Consider the following 20826-nt stretch of genomic DNA (forward strand, 5'->3'; position numbering starts at 1 on the left):
ATTGATTACCCCACCCATCAATTTCCTGTGAGGGTTCAATGATAACATCCTCGGGGAATATCCAGGGCTCTCCTGGCTTCCAAAAGAAGTATTTGTTCTAAATGGCAGGATCTATGGGAGGGGTTACAGCAGCCATCTTGGGGATTATTGATGTCCATGTGGACTTCTTGCCAGGTTCCAGATCCATCTGTTGATTCCCTATCTCACTAGCCAGCTTCATTACCCCTTCAGAGAGGTGATACCTTTATTCTTAAAGGGGTGCTGAAGGGAGATGATCATTGTTCTGTAGGTACTTCCTGATTGTTAGGGGCAGAAGGCCCTACCTGACAAGGTGTAAAACCCTCCTGCTATGCTGTCTCAGTTGGAGGAAGATGGATCTGGCATCTTGGGTCAAGCTAATGAAGTCCCCATATAGCTAACAAGATGTTGATTCTGGAAGAAATAAACTTAATTAGACTGTTGAGAATATATGGTCCCACTAAGAAGATACTGGACCACAAAAGTAAAGGCAAGGAGCTTGCAAAGTCTGTATTTTCTCAAAGTTGCTGTGAAACAATATTCTTCCTTGAGTTATTTTATGCTTTTGGTGAACTCTAGGGAAAGACTGCAATAGGCAACAGGTTTAGGTATAAATGGCCAATCCCAGTTGCTGTGGTAGGGGAGAGGAATGGGAAAGACATTGCCCTTTTTAGTTAAGTTACAGGAGATGAAAACAGACAAGATATTTTAAAGGGGTGTCTGACTTGCCATCCCCCTAGCAATAGGCATTTGGGCTAGAGTTAGAGGGAACAGCTGACTTTGACACAGACTTCTTATATTTTTCTCTTGAAGAGGTATTTTAGGTTGTTCAATGACTGGCATTCATGCTCCCTGTCTGGTGCTTCTGGTGAAGTGGCACTTCCTTGGGCAGCTGGTTTCACTCAGGATTAGTGCACCAAGCTGGAAATTCCTTTAACTTTAACAGCTGTGGGAGTGATCAGAACTACAGAGTAATGTTCTTTACATTTTGGCTCTAATTGAGAATGAGGCTTGTTTTCTTGCTTAGCTTTGATCAAAACCTATTTTTCAGGTCCTGGGTGAGGAAAGGTTCTTTATGGACTATCTCAAAGGGGTTAAGCTGAAGTGGGTCTTAGCCACCTCATTTGCTGTTTCTCTTCTGGTAGGAAAATGCTTAGCCCTGGTAGGATGGCATGTGGATCTGCCAGTCCTACCCAGTTTATTAGTGGGACAGCTTTTGGAATAAGGGCTAGGAGGGAGAACTGGACTAAGCACATTCATTAACTGCTTAGAAAATGAAGTTTACAAGGACATTTAATATGTTCAATATTTCTCTGCATATGGTTTAGAATAGAAAAGATATCACTATAATCAAAATAGGATATAGGTACAGTACTTAATATTAATTAATGTACTACTCAATGCATAAATTTCTCTTTGAGCTGCAGTTAATAGATTCAAGTTCCAATACCTTACATGTTATCTCTCCATGGGAACAAGCCATGATGCCAATTTAAGTTCTACTCACAGTACTTTAGTGATCATTGTTCCACTTGATATGTTCTTCACTCAGCCAGCAAGCTGCAGCATCATTGACCCTAGAGAGAAGCCAGGAAAGTAGGTTCCAGTATTCCACTGGCCTTGTGCATAGCACCTTTGGCATTATGAAACAGTGCCCATCTGGAGGTGATATCCATTCTATATTTGGCTATACTGAGACATCACTTGCGACGGCTTGCCAAGTCCACTTTATTGAGGGAGAGGCAACAGTTTTATAGGAGCTGGGGAAGGCTGATTGGTCGAAGCCACACCCTGTTTTGATTGGTTGCTGGCGAAAGGTCAGTGGGCGGTACTGGACGGGGGAGGGGTGGTGGTTAGGGATTGGCTGTCGCTGTTGCTGGGGGAAGGGGCAGGGTTTAGGGATTGGTGGCTGCTGTTGCTGGGGTGGAGGGCAGACTTGAGTTTCCCGCCCACGCCTGGCTGTTGCTGCTGTCGGGGGGGGGGGGGGGGGGGGGGGGGGAGGGCAGACTGGAATTTTCCGCTCTGCGCCTGCGCAGGGAGAAAGAAGAAGAAGGGTGCCGCCCCACAGGCATCGTGTGGCGCCATCCGGGAGGAGGGGCGGCCGCGGAAGCATGGCTGCCGAGAAGGGGAGACCCGAGGGCACTCTACGCCCATGCCGAGCTCCCTTCGGGGGTGGCGGTGGGCCCGACCAACCACCCTATTATGGGGGCAGCGGAATTAGGCCTACCGCGGCCGCTCCCCTCGCCAGGCCAGCAAACCACACTTCAGCCCGAGGGGTGACCGCATTTCCCCCTTCTTTTCAAATAAGGGCCAGGATGGCAGCAGCAACAAGTAGCTGAGGCCTAAGAGGCAGTAAGCAATGAGGGAAGCGGGGCTGAAGAGGGAGGTGAGTATGACGGGGATATAAATGTACAATTTGGGGGGCGGTATTTTGCCGTTGCAAGCAAGGGTGGCCAATGTTTAATTCTTGTTGATCTCGGCGGCTATAAGATCTATCTCGTCCGCAGCCAAACCCCACCTCTACCAACCAAGCAAGCTGCCGCAATCACTGGTTGCTGCAGGAGTTTGAAACTGCAATGTGGTCACCATCAACTTCAGGAGCGCATCCAGAGATTTAGTGGATAAGTTTATTGTTTAGGCATCAGTGACCAATCTAGCCAATAACTCATATGGAGAGGCAACCTGCAGTGTTTTGAAGGCCTGGTTTGAATGCACAAAAATTTGACAATGCTGAAGCCTGTCTCTATTTTTTTAAAAAGATTTCCCAATCACTTGATTTTTATACACTTTTTAATCCCTTCAATGCAATGTATTAAATATCAAAGGAACTATTTAGTATCTTGCTTCTTACTTCTACACTTTTACCATGAGGACGTTAATGAGAAGGCATTTTACTTTAGCAGTAGAGGAAAAACTACTTTGTTTTTTTAAAATGAAAACCGAGGATTCCCAATGGAATCAAGATAACTTTTCATTGCCATCACTTGAATATGCACATTGAGGTGGCTTCCAGACAAGTTTCACTGCTATGAACTTCCTTTTTGCCTTAATATCTTTATTAACTTGTATTAGTCACCCGAAGGCATGCTGATGCAAAATACCAGAAATTGGTTGGTTTTTATAAAGGGTATTTATTTGGGGTAGGAGCTTACAGATATCAGGTCATAAAGCATAGGTTACTTCCTCACCAAAGTCTATTTTCTCATGTTGGAGCAAGAAGGCTGCTAGTGTCTGCAAGGGTTCAGTTTTCCTGGATTCCTCTCTTCCAGGGTCGTGCTTATCTCTGGGTTCAGGGTTCCTTTCTTCCCAGGGCTTGCATCTTCCTGGGCTCAGGGTTCCTCTCTTCTGGGGGCTTGCTTCTCTTTCCTCTGTTTGCTTACTTCCTGGGACTTCAGTTTAAGGCTTCAGCATCAAACTCCAGCATCAAAACTCCAACATCAACCCTTACTCTGTCCTTTGCCATGCCTTTTATCTGTGAGTCCCCAGAGCCCTGATGATGTGGCCCAATCAAAGCCCTAATCATAACTTAATCATGCCCAGGTACAGACCAGATTACAAACATAATCCAATATCTATTTTTGGAATTCATAACCATATCAAACTGCTCCATTATCTAAGCCACAAGAATTTTATTAGTAACAACTTTGCAAAGTTTCTCTGCTTTTCTAGCAGTTGAATCAATTCCACTTGTGATTTATACATTAAATCCACTCACAAGACAGTATTGATATTTAAAGACTCATCTTTAGATTACCTTTCACTGTTATCCAATTTGTAGCAGGTGAACCCCAAATCTGGTTTCCTAGGCTCAAGCAAACTGAAAAAGTTAAACACAGGTTTTAAAGTTGCACACAAAGTTAAGCACAGATTAAAACAGAAGAATTTTATACCTTTAGCATCTCTAGGACCTCTTTGATGTTAACTGATGGCACATGAGGTTTCTTATTTTCCAAGAGAGGTTTTAGTAACTGGTCTGGATCTTGATCTCTATTCATACCTTTTACAGGCACAACTGAGTTTAAACTGAGAAGTTTAAGTTATATTTTCTCATTTCTTTAAGGAGAAACAACATGAGGTTTCTGGACCTAGGATCTATCTGTTCTCTTTTCTTACACTGGTTTAACTGGAATTCAGAGTCTCATACAGAGGATGCTCTTGGCTATACTGTGGCTACATGGATCAGCAGTAGGCAAATTTTCCTGATTCTTGAGAAGACTCTCTTATGCAGAGTTTACTTGTTAGCTAGAGATCGTGCCCATGATTCTAGGAAGAATGAAGAAGCACATTTTGGTCATTCGATCTGGCATCCCAGAGTCGTAGTCTGACTAAAATGGTTACCACTCCACATAATTTGGAGCTGATGCTCTGTCCCAGGGTCCTGAGAATTTCAATTTTCAGAGCCTTCCTGGTCCACAGGTGTCCCTGTGGGTGACCTAGTTCTTGGGGGATATCTGGTTCCGGATATCAGATCAGAGTGGCCAAGCCAAAGTGGTGGGATACTGAGCAGTTGCCCCAAATCAAAGCACCTGAGATATCTGTCTCAGGGGATATGTGGCTGCCCTCTGAATGGATGGGCCCTCTGAATGGGGACCATTCAGAGTTTACTGCTCTGGTTCTTGGCTACCCTACATTCCCGGGTCTGAGACTGACTGCACTATTACCCAAACAGAAGTTCCTGAGTTAAATCTCAGGAACTCTGAATTGAAGCACCGAATCCTTCAAATCTTGGGGGACATTCGGAGTTACTTCTCTGGTTCCTGCTACCCTGGGAGTTAGAGACCCTCCTGCTGGGCATTTCTGGGGCTGTCCTGGACTTGGAAGACAGATCAAATAGATCAAATGCCCTCCAAGCCAAATACTGCTCCTTCCTTGGAGAAGGGGCAGAAAGCTTCTTCCTCCTATCCTTCCAAAAGTCTTAGATGCAGCCCTAGTTTTATTACTTTACTGTCCAGTTAGATCAGCCATCAAAAGGCCATTAAGTGATTAGAGATTAATTGTTCTACCTAACAGGCCTTGGGCCCTGAGGCAATAGCTTCCTTGCTAGCAAAGGCATTTTCCCAGTTTCACAGTTTTTAAGATGTACCAAAGCATTCTAACACAAACCTGTAAAGAGAGATTCAGTAGTAAGAAGTAGGAAGATAAAACATCCGTTAAGGTTACTTATGCCAGGGTGTCCTGGCCTGTGACACCCTTGGAGAAGGGAACTCCCATGGCATCCTTTTCTGCTCTGCCTGCTGCCTTCCCACTTCATCCCCCAGGTAGTTGGGTGTGGTCAGATAGGAATGCAGCTTGCAAAGGCCCTCTGGGAGGGGCAAGCCCCCAGCTCTCCGCCATTGCTGTGCACCCTCTAGGGGAGTGAGTAGGAGAAGGCAGTGACCACTGGCCCCAAGGGTCAAGACTGATAAAAGTCTTGAAAAAGCTTTGCAGGGCACAGGACTCTGCCAGGGAACCTCTGTCTTGGTAGGACCGTGATTTTATTTGAGCCACTGCTCTATGACCTGGCTGGCATCAGATCTCATGAGCCTGGGCACATGGTGCAGACATGGAAAATCCCCATGCCCCAGCCCCTTCCTTCTTTGGATTACGTCCTGTGGGGTCTCATAGTCAAACCCATTTAAAATGGAGAACCAAAGGAAGGCATTAAACAGGCTGAAGATCATAGTTTCACTTGCCAGTAAGTTCTTGACTGGCTCATCAAATACATTACTGGATTTTGTCTAGGTTCTTGATTATGTTGCAGAAATGAATTTCAAGAGCACATTGGGTGAGTTAAGCTAGTAATTTATTCAAGCATGGAAGGATGAGAAATGGGAGAAAATAAAAAACCATGGGTCCCAGGTAGAGAGGAAAGGGCTGAAAAGTGATCAAGTGGGCTGATTTATAGACTACAATTCTCCATTATAGATTATAAATGCCCAGGTTTTACTTGCATGGCCATCATGCCAGAGGAAAAATGGTGATAGCAGAGTGCAGAGGGTGTGAACAGGGTCCACAGGTGAGAAAGAGTGAATTTAGTGAATTTGCACCTGCTTTTTGAAGGTGCAATAATAATTCTGCCCCTTTGCTAGTGGCAGGGGAGGAGTTCCAGCTGTTTGCTGTTTTGATTGATTATCCCACCCACCAATCCCCTGTGAGGCCCCACTGATAAAGTCCTTGGGGAATATCTGGGGCTTCTCTTGGCTTCAGTCTTTGTTCCAATAGATGGAACAATAGATCCCTATCTTATTAGCTGACTTCACTGCTGAGAGAATGATTGATATTTTTCAACCAAGAGTAACTCCTCTAAACAATCCAATTTTTAAAAGAAAACTTACCATGGACTTTAGGATCTTGCAGGTCCGTTACTGTCATGAGCTCTAAGTTTCTACCCAAGGTGAAACCCTGAACTGGGGCTTGAACTTCCTCCCCTCTGGGAGACTCAAGTCCTTCAATAACATTTGTGCCCTCTCTCCTACACCATGATTCTTCACTGTTGGATCATTCCATCACTAGAGAAACATGTGTTTCAAAATCAAGGAAACACACAAAAGATACTCCCTAATTTCACATCCCTTAAAGCTATCTTCCATTTTCTGTTCTCGTTCACAGGACCATGTATGCTTGTTTTCTCCATTTCAACTCACATTCTTTCTCTCCCTCTTCTTTTTAACTATAAAAACAGTTTTATTTGACACATTCCAAATACTCCAGGAATTGCCTCTTCTCTCAAGTATACTGACTCCTTTAATATCCAACTTTCCCATCATAGTTGGCTTTGTTGTATGGTTCTAGAGGGGGCCAAATAAGAACCTCCCTTTGTCTTTCAACTTTAGAATCAATTGATTGAATGATAGGCTTTAGAGCCACACATTTTTCTTTTTTTCCTTAAAGTTTTTTATTGTAAAATGAAACACAGATGCAGAAAATGTCACAGAACAAGTATTTGTCTTAGAGGAGTATTTCAAGGTAAACACTCTTTTAATCACCACCACCTGGGTATGAAAAATAAACTATTGCCAGCACCTTAGAGATTCTCCATGTGCTTAAAACTAATCCCTCCCCTGTTGTATGCTTAAACCTGGCAACTCTCCTGACATTCATAGTTCTCTTTATCTCTTTGTAGATTTATCACCAATGTTTATCCCTATGGCATTTACATAGGCAATTGTTAAAAATTTGGCATATCATTTAAATTTCTTTTAATCTACTAGCTTTCCTTCATCCTTTTTATGTTTTTACTTATGATTTATTTGTTAAAGAATTTGAATCGGTTAAATCTGTAAAATCTCCCATAATTTGGATTTGCTGATGATATCCTTAGGATATAATTCAACGTGTTTCTGATGTATTTCACATAAAACAAAAACTATCTAGGGTTGATGAGGTTAGGTTTGATTTTCTTAGCAAGACATTGGTGGAGTTGCGGCTTTCATCAGAAGGTAGAAGATGTCTCTGTGCCTCTCCTTTTGTGATATTAACAGATGCATTGCCTGAATCCCTTTCTTCACTGGGACTTACAAAATGGGGGGCATATCTTATTTCCCTCCATTCTTATTCATGTATGAGCTGAAATACTTCTACACGGAGACCTTTCCTTTACTATTTACCACCGGTACTGTTTATGGAAGAAAGAAAATATCAGAAACTCGTGAATCCATTTTAACAGACCCTTTGTTTCCATGATTCAATTGAAATCATTTTGTCAGGGTCACTTTTAAGGTACTCATTGCCAAATCCATCAGGAAATTCTAGGTCTTATATAATTTGACACCCTGATGGCCTTCGCCACAGGTCATTACTGCCACCTCAGAACCATCTTTTTCCTCTCCCTTCTGAGACACCATGTTCTCCCGCTCTCTTTTCTCCCCCTTTCTAGTCCTTCCCAGCTCTCATCTCTAAGAAGAACTAGATTTTCTCCCCCTTGTCTTTTAATGTTGGAAAGTCCCAATAGCTTCCCAGAATTCCAGACCAGCACCATCAGGATGCCTGTACGTTTCAGACTCAACATTGCCCCCTTCTCTGCAAACCTGCACCCCTTCCTTCTCCATTTCAGTCAGCTGCACCCCTGTTTGCTCAAGGGGTGAGCTTCAACTCTCCTTTCTGCTGCGCTCCCCTCCCCTCCCCCCAGTGCTGTGGACTCTCCAACAAGGTGGCCAACCTGACCACTGCTCACCTTCTGAGGCATGTCTGTTCCCTGTCTCTAGCCCAGTCCTGGACTTCAGCTGCAGCAAACACCAGGTAGAAAATGCTGCTGCCCACACTAATGGCTGACATCAGGATAAAGATTTTAAATGAGGAAGACTCCAGATCCTGAGAGATTAAAATGCATGTAATTACCAATGAGAGGTCTAGTTTTTACTCTTATAATGTTTAAAATATAATACTAAAAATAATATAGACTGAGCTAAGGGCACTTAAAAACACAGTCATAACAAGGTGAAGAAACACAGTAATTAAAACAAGGCCATAATTCAATTCCACAGAGATGATCTCACTATCTTTCTATTCTTTTATCTATATCTGTGTACATATAATTTTTAAATATGTAAAAATGACATTGTGATATACATAGCACTAATATCAAGAGTGAATGTTTTAATCTAGAACAATCATAAATATGTTTGCATACCAAAAAATAATTGACTGTACCTTAACCTGCTTGATCAGTAATCTAGAGATTAGATTTATAAAACATATAAAATTCCCCCTTGCTTCTTTATATTTAAGTTGTTTTCCAATATTGATGTTATAAATAATAAATATCCTGGTAGTCAATTTTATACACATCAATTCTTTAGGGAAATTGTATCAAATATCTTTTTGTCATTTATGAAAATGACTGACTTGCTTTCTCTTTCAGTCTATTAGCTTGGTCAATTTCATCAATAGATTTTAAAATGCTGAACCATTTTTTATGTTCATAGTAAGTGGAGTACTTAATTATGATGTCATTTTATTATAATGTACTCATATTTGTTGAAACATTTTTCCTTTCATTCGTTCCATCACCCGAGGTTAAATTTTAGGTAAATATATAATGCACTTTGATAGGGTTTTGTCTCTAATGTCATGATTTTGAAGGACTTTCTGCCTCAAATTTATTTAGTTTTATCCCCTATTTACTTTCGTGTCTTAATTGTTTTCCTTCTGCATTTACATTTTAAATCATCTTGAATTAATTTTGGAGTAAAATGTGAGAATAGACTGTAAATGTTTTTTTCTCGAGGTGGGCTAGCCGGTACCCTTGTCACTTCGTTTTAAATATCAAACCATCCCCTCTGGTTTGAAATGTACCTTTATCACATGGGATAACACCAATTGCTGTGGCAGGGAGAAAGAGCGGCTTTCCCTGCCTGGGATTGTGGTAATGAATAGGGACTTAATAATGAATTAGTACAAAGTTTCTTTTGGGGTGATGGGAAAGTTTTAGCAATGGATGGTTGTGAGCTTAGCACAATGTTGTAAGTGTGCTTAACAACCTTGAATTATATATTTGAATATGGTTAAAATAGGAAATTTTAAGTTGTGTTTATGTTACTGGGTTAAAATTTTAAAAAGAACTGGAGGACTACAACACACACAGTGAACTGTAATGTAAATGATGGAGTACAGGTAACAGTAAAAATAGAATATTGTTTCATCTATTGTAAAAAAGGTATCACACTAAAAATAATCAGGAAACTGTGAGTGTGTGTGGGAGGGTATATGGAAACACTGTTTTCTATTTCTCCAATAACAAACTTCATTTTAAAAACCTCATAACTCACCTTGTGCTCATATCTCCTCTGTATAATTTTTATGTGTGTATCTTTTTCCGTACAAGTAATCTTTGAAAAATAACTCCTTACCTGATTAATGATGATTCCAGTAAGTGTGGAACCAACTATTCCTCCCATTAATCCAATTACAGTTGTAACTCCTTTTAAAAATCCATAGTATCTGTACAGAAAAAGAATGACAATGCAAAGAGGTAAAGCAACTCAAATGATGCAGGAAATGCCAGCCTAGTCAAATCAGATATAAGAGAAATAACTCTTGATTTCAGGGATTTACCATTGCTACTACTCAGATTCCATTAAAAGGTCAAATAAAATGTGGAAATACAAGCAACTTTCTAGATGCACTGACAGTCTCCAAGGTTGTAATAGCAGTAAAGAACATGGAGATACAGAGAAGAAGTGGTAAGTCCTTCTTGCTGCCCTCCTTAAAGTCAGTGGTTGCTGTAGACTTTCTCCCCCTCCTTCCCTCTAATTGCTGAGAACAGCACTGCCTCAGCCCCCTGGGGGTCACTTACATCTAGATTGCTCTTTGGGAGAGCAATGCATTTCTGTTTTGTTGGATACATTTATCTTGTATAGCACAGTTTAGCATTGTGCTCTAGCTGACAAACTGCCAAAGTATTTACAGAAAACTGTACGGATTAAAAATTCACTTACTAGAGAAGCAAAACTGAAAGTAAATGAACTAGACATCCAATTCCAGAAAGTAGAGGAAATTAACAATTCTAAAGTCATAAAAATGAGTGAGGCAGATATAAAAGAAATTAGGAACTGATACAATTAAGGATGTTTGAAAAACTAGGAAGGATCGATAAGTTTTGGGCCAGTCTTTGTAAGAAGAAAGAAATCACAAATAAAGAGTTTGGAGTAAAAGAGGGACTGCAGCAAGAAAAAATTAGTAGAGAGTTCAAGATAAATAAGAATGGCAATAATGGTAAAAATAGATGCAAATGTAGGGCAATAAAATTGAAGTTTGAAATGATATGAATGAAAATGGAAAAATATAAAATACTTGAGAAATGGCAGGACATCTATGTAGTCTAATGATGAACAAGAGACCTGAAAATGAGGGTCAGGAAGGCCTTGCTGAGAATATTCTTCACACACACAAATTGCTTGCCCTTTCTCTCTCTCTCTTTCTCTTTTTTTAAGCATTAGACCTTGTGGTAGTGAGGGTGAATGCACTGCAATAGGGCGAATGCAATGGAGATTTGCCTCGCTGGCAGGGAAAAAGGAGGGAGTGGAGAGGTTAAGAGACTTGGAGGCCTCCTGCTCCCTGAGGGACACAGTGAGCACAGCACCCACTGAGGGTCTCCTGCTGGACGTGCCTGGACCAAGCGGGGACTGACATCTACAAGAGGCTGATAATCCTGCTTCTGTGGGCACCTTCCTGCATTTGCCACATTGGTGTTGCTTTTCTCTACATTTTTACCATATGTCTTCATTTTCCAATCACTAGAGCTAGGTTTGCCTGCTTGTGGTTTATGTAATTGTCATTTTACTATACTTTTTTGGGGTCTTTCCTTCAATATTATATGTGTGAGATATGTTCATGATGATGCATTAATTTTGATGCATTTTTTTTTAATAGCTTGAATGTACCAGAATATCTTTCCTATATTTGGTGAGAATGTGGTCATTTTTATTTCCTAATAGATTTTAGTGCTCATGAATCATCCTGTTAAGAATGTTCTTGTACATGCATCCTGGTACACATGTAGAAGCGCTTTTCAAGGCTTTATATTGAATAGTGGAATTCATGGGTCAGCCAGCATGCGTACCTTCCACCTTATCAGAAATGTCAGATGTTGACCTTAAGTAATTGCTCCAATTTGCAATCTCATCAGCCACATGAGAGTTTCCATTTTATGTGCACGGCACCTAGGTTTGACAGTCTTTTTAACTTCTGTCAGTCTGACTAGTCTAGTTTGCATTCTTTGCTTACTAGTGGATTTAAGATAGTTTCACATAATTTGTGGTCATTTAGATTTCCTCTTAAGTGTCATTTCAAGTCTTCTGTCTATGTTCTTTGCATCACTTGTCTTTTTAAAATTCTTTTGCAGAAGTTCTAAGGTATTCTGGATGCTGATCTTTGGTTAATTATACATACACTAAATATCTTCTGATATCATCTCCTTAAGTGTCTCCATCTTTTAATGGTAAAATTATCATTTTTTAAATTCTCAAAAATCATTTATTTTAATGTATCAATCTTTTTGAGTGTAATTTTAGAAGAGATAGTTTTCTCTATTAATTGTTAAGGAATTTACACTCTATCTTTCACATTTGCACACTTGAGTTTTAGTTCAACTAGAATTGATTTCTGAGGATGCTGTAAAGAAGGAGAGCAAAATATGGTGATGCGGATGGTGATGATGATGATGAGTTGTATGTGTGTTTTGTGTGAATGCCAAAATATCTTGATGCTCTTCTTAAAACTTCAAAGTTTTCCTCAAGCTTAGTAGTGCTGCCAACTAGTTTTCCAAAATGTTTGTACCTGTTTGCACTCTCTCCAGCAATATGTGAATTTGTTTTGCTCTACCTTGCAGTATTTCCTATCTTTTCATTTTAGCCATTCAGCTTATCTGAATGCAACATGTCTTTTTTCTTCTGGTTGCCTAATTTTGAGAGTTTTCACTGTCTTTGCTTCTCAGCAGGCTTACTACAAAAATTTTAAATCTTACATATCATGCTCGAGATCCACAGGCTTTGTGCATGTGTGGTTTACTGTCCTTCATTTGTTTTCAGAAGATTGAGGGCTGTTGTCTCTTAAAAAGTTGTTTATGTCCTGTTTCCTCTCTACTTTCTTTCTGGTATCATGGTTACAGATATGTTAGTCTTTTAACTGTGTTCTGTATTTCTCTCATTCTCTTTATTTTCCATTTTCTCCTCTCTCTATACTTCAGTTTGGATATTTCTTTATGATGTGTCTTCTGGTTTACCAATAATACCTTCTGTTGTGGCTAATTTGTCTTCGCACCCTACATACCAAGACCTTAATTTTGGACATTTTATTTTTCAGTTCTAAACCTTCCATTTGACTGCTGTAGAGGTTCCAATGGTGGTCATATTTTTATCTCAATTATTTTCTCCAGTGTGCCCTGGTTTCTTGAGTATAATTGAATATAGCTCTTTTAGAATTCATGTTTGTTAACTTTCATATCTGTATCAGTCATGGAGTTATGTCTCAATGCAGTTTGTTTGTGTTATTTGGCTTTTGATGACATGACACTCTCCTTTGATATGCCTCACAATTTTTAGTAATGTTTGACATTGTGAATAAAAAAAGCTAGAAAACTCCAGAAAAACATTGTTATCTCAAACCAGAAAATAAACGGCCCTTTTCTCGAATAGATTTGGAGCTGAGGGAGCTCATTGTTTTAATCTAATTAGAGAATGAGTTGAGATAAGGGTAACATTACACTTTGATAAGACTCAGTTTACCTCTGGTTCCCCGTTTTTGCAGTGTATCTCTCCATAGATTCCATGGGAGAGCTCAGTCTATTCAAATGGGTCCCTCCAGGTCCTGGTGTCTCGTCTCCACTGCTGAAATAGTACGGGAAATTCTGCCATGCTTCTCAGTGGTTCTCAGCTGAACTTTGTTTATTTGTTTCTGTTTTTGGTCTCTTTCCCCACTGACCTCCAATCTGACAGCTATATCAAGAGGAAACTGACATTGTGTATATGGCCACAGTGTTGTCACTCTAGCCTCGGACCAAAGGCTTTGCTGATTTCTCTCTCCACAGCAGTTGCCTTCTGCCAGGGCCACACTAGGATCATCAGCTTCCTGCCAGCCCCCAGGATTGTCAAAGCCCCCAGCGAAGCCCTGGTGGGGATTGGCAGCTGATCTCTGGAGTTGCTACTGTCAGGAATCCTGGCTACCTCAGCTGTTCTCTGATGCTTGTTGGTGGATACTTTGGGGTTTCATTTGGTCTTTACTAATTGGTGTTAGCTGGACAAACTGCCCATCCTACCTGGAGGTTCAAGAGTGATGTGACTGTGGGAGAGGATTTGACCTTTTATTTTTACAAAAAGAGAGGTTTTCATTCCAAGGTCAGAGATGTTAGCAGAATTCCCAGCACAAGAATCCTGAGTGCCATGACAATTCCTCTGAAAATATCCACAGGATGCTGTAGCTCACTGCTCAGAGGGTAGCAAATCCTCCTGACAGTGGATATATGATGTGGGCAGAGAAACAACCTTGACGTTGTTCTAATGCAGGACAGTTCTATGGACAAACCTCACCTCAAATTGTGTATTCTTCAGCTGCAATAGCTTATGGAGAAATTTTATTGTTTTTTTATATTACTGTAATATGGTTTAGTAGAACTCAGATGTCTGAATGTAATTCAGTCCCACACGGAGGGAAATTCAGCTGTGCACATTCCACCATTCCCAAACCATTCAAAATGAGAAGTCTCCCTTTCAGAATGTCAAGGAGGTGAAAGTGCCTTCCTAATCACCGCAGAGCATGGTGAGAAACCCTGTGTTTTTCCACTCTTCATGTCCTGAACAAGATGGCGGCCATCTTACCCCTTGCTTTCTCCATCTCACTCATTCTCATCCCCCAACATTTTAAAGAGATCACTTCTGTGTGACTCTTCTTCCTTCCAGTCCTTTTTTCTTGCAACTTGTATTCTGCTCCAGCAGATGCCATCCCTTTGCCCCACTATTAAGTTCTAACCATGACCCAATTCCCCTAAGAGGACAGTTTGGAAATTTGACCCCAAAGGTGTAAGGCTAGAATTTCCTTTAATAGGGAAGAGAGGTATATGATAAGGAACATTGATTCTTAAATAAGTTTTGTCTCCATTTGCTAATAAAAATTAGTTTGAGGTATAGTAATCAGTATGCTTGAGATAATACACATAATGCCCTGGAGACTGATCATGAATTAGCTTCAGAGAATAAGAATTTTTTCCAAATTGTACATGGAATATCTCTGACATTAGGAAAGTACATGGCTAACATGGATTTGGGTTATTAGAATGATGGAGCTCAGGTCAAGTCAGATGTTCCCCACACCTCTGCTGGCAGAGGGATTTCACATCCTACTGAGCAGGCGATGGTAGGTGTCACCAGTGAGGAAAGAACTACAGTGAGTCAGCTTTGGTGGCAGGTGTGTCTACACTGTGTTCTCCAGGGTGTACCAGCCCACGAAGCAAAATGTTCACAGACTCCCTTGGGGTTGTGCAAATGGCAGGGCTGTGTCCATTAGTCACCCTCATTACCTCTTAAACAAGGTGTAGCAGAGTGGAAAGAGGTGAGTCAAAGAAATCTGGATTCAAATCCCAAGGAAAATCCCAAGCAGGGGTGAGATCTTGGGCTGAAAAGTATCTGAAAGTATTTCAGTTTTCTTATGTGTAATGGAAAATTGACTAATATTGGTGGGCTGACATGAGGTGATTCTAAGACATACTCATGCATACAATGTTGTTGTCAACACTTGGAGAGTGCTTGCTGCATGGCAGGCATGACTCCACGTACTTGACATGAACTCTTTAGTTTTTATAGCCCTAAGAGGGAAGTATTTTCTTCTTCCTCCCATTTTACAGGTGAGGAGACAGGCACAGAGAGGGTAGTAACTTGCTGGAGATAAATGGCTGTGGTGATGTCAAACCCAACAGCTTCTGACTCTAGAAACTGTGCTCTTAATTCCTAAGCTGTACATGTTCATAAGTACAGGAGAGGCTCATAAGCTTACATGTACTGATATATATACAATTAATTCCTCCTTTATGTGTCTGGCCTGCAGAGATGCTGCTCCAGAATTTTGGCCTGCTGGCTATAAACTCCAAAGTGACTGAAATCTTCAGTCCCTTTGAGAGCTTGCATGGAAGGAAGAAGGAACTTTTACAAACCCAACCTGGGAGCAATATCCAAGGCATTCAGTTGTGATCCAACCACACTGAAGCTTCCTGTTGCAGTAATCAGTATCAGGAAAACAATAGTGCTGAGGAAGCTGGAGCTCAAGTAAAGCAGGCACACACTGAAAAAGGCAGGAAGGAGAAGCCCTGGGGAGGGGGGCAGAAGACACGGTCAGGAGAATCTCCCTGATAGGGTGAAGTGACTCCCCCCACCCTGTGTTGAAAGTCCTGGCTGGTCCTTACCTAGAGAGGTGAAGAGTTTCCAAATGGTGAGTAGCCTGAGAATATTCCTGGACTGGAAGAAGTCTGACATCTGGCCTGCGAGGATGCCAAAGATCCAGGCAAACAAGTAGGGGAGGGGAGACAGCAACCCATTCTGGGGAGGAAGGATCAGAGAGTGCATACGACGGGAAAAGTAGCACTGATACACTGAGTAATTCTGCACTGAAATTCAGTATTTAAAATCCACACTCTCTTACACACAGGAATCTGTCAACATGCAACCCCGGAATTACAATGGGCTGCATCACCCGAGAGAGAAAAATAGATTTGAGGTCAGTTACAGTGGTCAAAATCTGTCTAATTTTTGTTTCAAGCACCAGAACCTGAGAGCACTGGGCAGCAGGGAGGAAGAGGGTGTTGGGAATGGAAAGTACTGGCCCTGGAAATACAGAGGTGACAGCTGTAGCCATTGCAAAAATGCCTGGTGCTTACTCTGGGTTGCTCATCCTTCCAACAAGTCCATGGTTTCAAGGAAGAGAAAACAGAGTCAAAGAGAACTCAGATGATCAAACTGTAATGCTGGGCTTAGGCTGGGGGACTGCAAGTTCATTGCAGAGTGATGCAAAGTGAAACTCCAGATTCCATTTCTAAAGATTCTTCTCTGTTAACCCTTCAACACACAACACAAGGGCTCAGGGGTCAGTGATTCTTCACGTAGCACCTGCATTGGGGGTGTGATATGAGATGTTGGTCCTTGGAGAACAAGAACTGAGTCAGGGCTTGGTTTGTTAAGAGGTGGGAAGGGTGACAAGATTTAGCTATGGGGTTTTCAGGGAAGGAGTCCAGAACCCGCAGGGAACATTGGTGTTGAGCCTTCAGTTTTTACACAAGTACAGTCATAGAGTGAACAGCGGCAGTTATTGTAGGGGACATGGAGGCAGGGTGCCAGGCATGATGTGCCTGGCCCTTTTTCCTGGGTGGTGCTGGCATCACCATTGGAAATGGTGAGACTCCAGGTGAGACCATCAGCTAAACATACTGCTGCGACTTCAGTATCAAAGGCAGAGAAAGCAACACTGATACAGGTAAAGAAAGAACAGAAGGTTTACTCACCTCTCTTACATTAACATGAAACATGGAGTTGATAAACGTTGGAATATAAAGATTCATGATGATATATGTCCAGTAATAAGCACAGTTCCCAGTGGAAATGGCCCAGAGTGGGAGAGACTTAAGCATAGCCTTGATGGGCAGAAATTGTCTCTTTGAGCTGAACTGGAAAGGAACCCATGAAGAATTAGCAGAAACAAATTTGTCTGAACATGCTAGGAGCAGAACCAGGGGTGGATTGTGATGCACAGCATCTGGGTTCTACCTGCTGGATGGTGGAGGAGGTGATGTACTCCTTTTCGCTGATGCTCATGCACGGGTGGTCCCTTGGGTCATCATAAACCAGGACGACCCAGAGAACACACAGGGCGCAGCCACAAGTGCCTGTCAAAGTGGACAAATTAAGAATTGGAATCTTTTCTAAATGACATTTTCCAGTGTATGAATCCTAAACCTTGACCTCTTCCTGTTTTGAGACTTAGCTACAAAGCTCACACTTTTGACAGGCTTCCCTGCATCCACAGCTGTCCCTTTCTCCAGAATGAACTTGATGGAAACCGTGCTAAGGGCTTGTCCTCGCCATTCCTCCATTCATGACAGCTCAGCCTCCCGCCCTCAGCCTCATCTCTACAGACTCCTACATCTTCCTGCACACCAAGCCCAGGCCAGCGGCACAGCTGATCCCACAGGCCTGTCCAATCAGCAGCTCTGAGAGCTGGGCACAGCCTTGTTCCTGAGAAGCTGTCCAGGTCTCAAGCATCGCTTGAGTGCTAGAGGAGTTGGCCATCTTGCTTCAGGTTTCCGAACTTCCTGTACCAAATATCTGGCCTTAGGGGACCCTTGCTTAGGACAGGGACTAGGTGGAGGTCACTAGTCAATCATCTAGAAATGCTGTCATTCATTTGACAAATTTTGATTCAATACCTATTACATGCCATGCCCTATTCTAAGTGTTGGGGACACTGTTGTTAATAAAACAGACAAAAATCCCTGCCTTCAAGGAGTTTACATCTTAGTGGAAAAGAAAATAACAATTAAAAAAATGAGTTAAAAGTATTGATTGTCCAACAGTGACAGGAGTTAAGTTATAGGGGAAAAAGGGTGATGTGTGCCTTTCTTGAATAAGAGGGGACACAGCTGTGGGCTTTAGGGCCAAGGGTCCTCCAGAAAGGGGGAGCAGTAAGCACCAAAGCCCTGAACCAGGGGCCGGTGTGACAGATGGAGAGTGGAAACTGTTGGGATTAGAGAGAACAGGGCTAGGCAAGGGGGAAGGTGCAGCCCATTGTAAGATTTTAGACTTTTACAATATCCTAGCAGTGGTTGAAGGACACCTTGACAATATAGTCTTTTCAGCTCAAACTGTGATGTTAGAGCCCAATCTTAAGGCAAAATGTGATTGGAAAGACACGAGCACCTACTAAGGGCCTTGGCAATGTGGATGTCTCTATCTAACCTTCAAAAATCCATATGATGCCAGCAGCAGCTCATTGTCAAAGGGAGAGTTGAGGCTCAGAAAGGCCAGGCTACTTGCCCAGGGACACATGGTAAATGACCATTGACTCTCAACAGGATCCTGGGGAAAAACTCTCAAGAGAAGTGGAAGTGAGAAATGGTAGTGAGCAGTGGAAGAGGACAGGTCTGCAGGGGATGAGGCTGAGAGGGAGAGGTCAGAAAGATGAAACCCAGTGATTGGAAGGTACAGAAAGGCATGGGAAGTTCAGCATGATGCCTGCCTTTTCATCGTAACTTCAAAAATGCTGATTTCTTTCTCTTTTTAAAATGGGGTTTATGTTTCTTAGCATCGCTAACTTCATAGGAATATTTACCTCATATTAGGTTTGTATTTTTGCTGCCTGAATTCTGAATAATAACTAGGATTCTGTAGAAAGCAACTCACCAAAAATATAGAAGACCATTGGCCAGCCCAGGGACTGACAGATTAATCCGGTCACCAGTAGGGCAATGAAGGGTCCCAGCAGAAGCCCTAGTTAGAAGACACAAAGAGGACTCCTCATTAATGTAGACATCTGCAGGTAGAGGTAATATGGCCTCACTGTAGCAATGAACCACTTCCTGCCAAATAAATGGGTGTAGAGTAACAATGAGCAGAAAGGAACAAAATATTTGCTATTCTCTCTTTTTGCCTGCTGCTTGGGATATGAAAGCCCCTTCTCCATCCAAGACAGAGTTTCTTCATGCTTAAATCAAGGATTCTGGAATAGATGATTTCCAAGGCCTTTGGCAGTTCAAAATTTGTTTCCTAAGGTGTGAAGAAAGAACATGACATCATGAAATGAAAGTGTGATTCCAGCATTCAAGGCCCTAAGTCCTTACCTGATGTACTTATACTGGTAAGTCGGCCTCGTTCCAAGGGAGGGGCCCACCGGACCCATATATCATGCTGACCTGCTGCTACTATACCCTGAAATGAGAAGGATCGATCCAATTGATCGCTGGTACTTCCAGGAACTTAACCTCGGTTCAGTTTGTGCATGACCTTGATACCTGGGCGAAGCCCTGGAGTACTCGGCACACGATGATTGTAGTTTTTCCAAGGTCAGCTGCCAAAGGGATGAACAGGTTGAACAGTGAGCAGAGGAGCAATGCACAGCCAACTATTTTCTTGGTGGAATATATTCCGGAGAAGTATCCAACAGGAACTTGGGTTATGATCCTGCCGTATACGGTGGAACTGAGGATGATTCCCTGGATGTCAGGGCTCCAATCATATACGGGGTTCTGAAAGGAAAAAGGAGACTCATCTAAATTCTCTGAATATTGGATATTTTCTATTACAGTCAGGGATGCTGGGACACTGCTGTCCTCTTCCCTAGGTCTATCACTCCACTGCCCAATATTCTGTATCATGGGACCTTCTTTCTTCCTTTATAGCACTCAGTTTGCATACATATTTTCACTTTACCATTGGTAAGCTCAAGTATAATGTGAAGTCTCACAGTCGAGGGCTCCACCTGTACTCCCCAGTACCTGTCACTGCACAGAGATTTAATCAGTATTTGTGGTGTGAATGCCTCTAAACTCGAGGTAAAGGCTCCTGTAAATTACTACATAGTGCTACATACCCTGCAATGGTTCATTTCCTCTTGCTCTTCCTGTAAGTCCTTCATTAATGTGAGCTCATTCACCAAATAATACCCTCTACCTACAGACATCCTGCTCCCAGAGAGAAAATTCACAGTAGAAAAAATCAACCATAAACAGAAGGTCTCAGGAGGAGCTATGGGAATAACCAGATGGGTCGGTGAAGGTAAAGGCCATTTCTCTTCCTTTGCTTGGCTCTGATGTGGCATGCTTCATTGTCTTTCTTGTGATTCATCTGTTATTTCCTAAGTAGGGACTCTTCTATCCTTTTGTCATGGTTTTAAAGTGATAAAAGAAATTCTTAACATTGCACTTATTGTTGGGACTATGTGGACGAGGTTGCATGTGCTTTTGGACTTGTTACACAGGTAGAAACCTTAAGTATAGTGGGTTATGACGGGATTAAACTTCTTGGGAGGCATCTAAGATTGTTAGCTCCATTCCCAAAATTTTCTCTGCTGTTTGCCTAGGTAGGAGCAGCATCTTGAAAAATGAAGGGTTCTGCTGGATAGAGTGATCTTTTGGTGAAATGTGCTGGTTGAATTTTGGGTTGGAATATGAAAGAAGGAAGTAGGTAGGAATCATGGGTTTGTGCTCTAATTAATCGCATCTTGTCCCCTCATTCCTCTTCTTTCTTCCCCTTCCTAAGTCCCTGTTCACCCATGGCTGTGTTCTCTGTATAGAATCATCTCTCTGTGATGGAAAAGGACTTCCTTTGAGAGATCTCTTAGGATAACCACTATGAGGAT

The 20826-nt window shown here is 41.9% G+C and overlaps 1 protein-coding gene and 1 long non-coding RNA gene across 3 annotated transcripts in view; one reads left to right on the top strand and one right to left on the bottom strand.

Moving 5' to 3' along the window:
* LOC139437311 (uncharacterized) overlaps window positions 1-20826 on the top strand; it is a 211341-nt gene that overhangs the window by 108376 nt on the left and 82139 nt on the right. The window lies entirely within an intron of this gene.
* The window catches only part of LOC101410882 (sodium-dependent phosphate transport protein 1-like), a 35752-nt gene continuing 16457 nt past the window's right edge, over window positions 1532-20826 (bottom strand). Inside the window, exons 4-14 of the mRNA XM_012518498.3 lie at window positions 19481-19714; window positions 19310-19397; window positions 18873-18959; window positions 17241-17359; window positions 16979-17140; window positions 15887-16019; window positions 15643-15790; window positions 9846-9936; window positions 8171-8307; window positions 3773-3835; window positions 1532-1595 (exon numbers count right to left, since the gene is read on the bottom strand). Coding sequence (XP_012373952.3) covers window positions 1532-1595; window positions 3773-3835; window positions 8171-8307; window positions 9846-9936; window positions 15643-15790; window positions 15887-16019; window positions 16979-17140; window positions 17241-17359; window positions 18873-18959; window positions 19310-19397; window positions 19481-19714 — 1326 coding nt within the window. The remainder of the gene's footprint in view (window positions 1596-3772; window positions 3836-8170; window positions 8308-9845; window positions 9937-15642; window positions 15791-15886; window positions 16020-16978; window positions 17141-17240; window positions 17360-18872; window positions 18960-19309; window positions 19398-19480; window positions 19715-20826) is intronic.

This window comes from Dasypus novemcinctus, chromosome 22 (assembly GCF_030445035.2).
Source record: "Dasypus novemcinctus isolate mDasNov1 chromosome 22, mDasNov1.1.hap2, whole genome shotgun sequence".
Classification (NCBI taxonomy): Eukaryota; Metazoa; Chordata; class Mammalia; order Cingulata; family Dasypodidae; genus Dasypus; species Dasypus novemcinctus.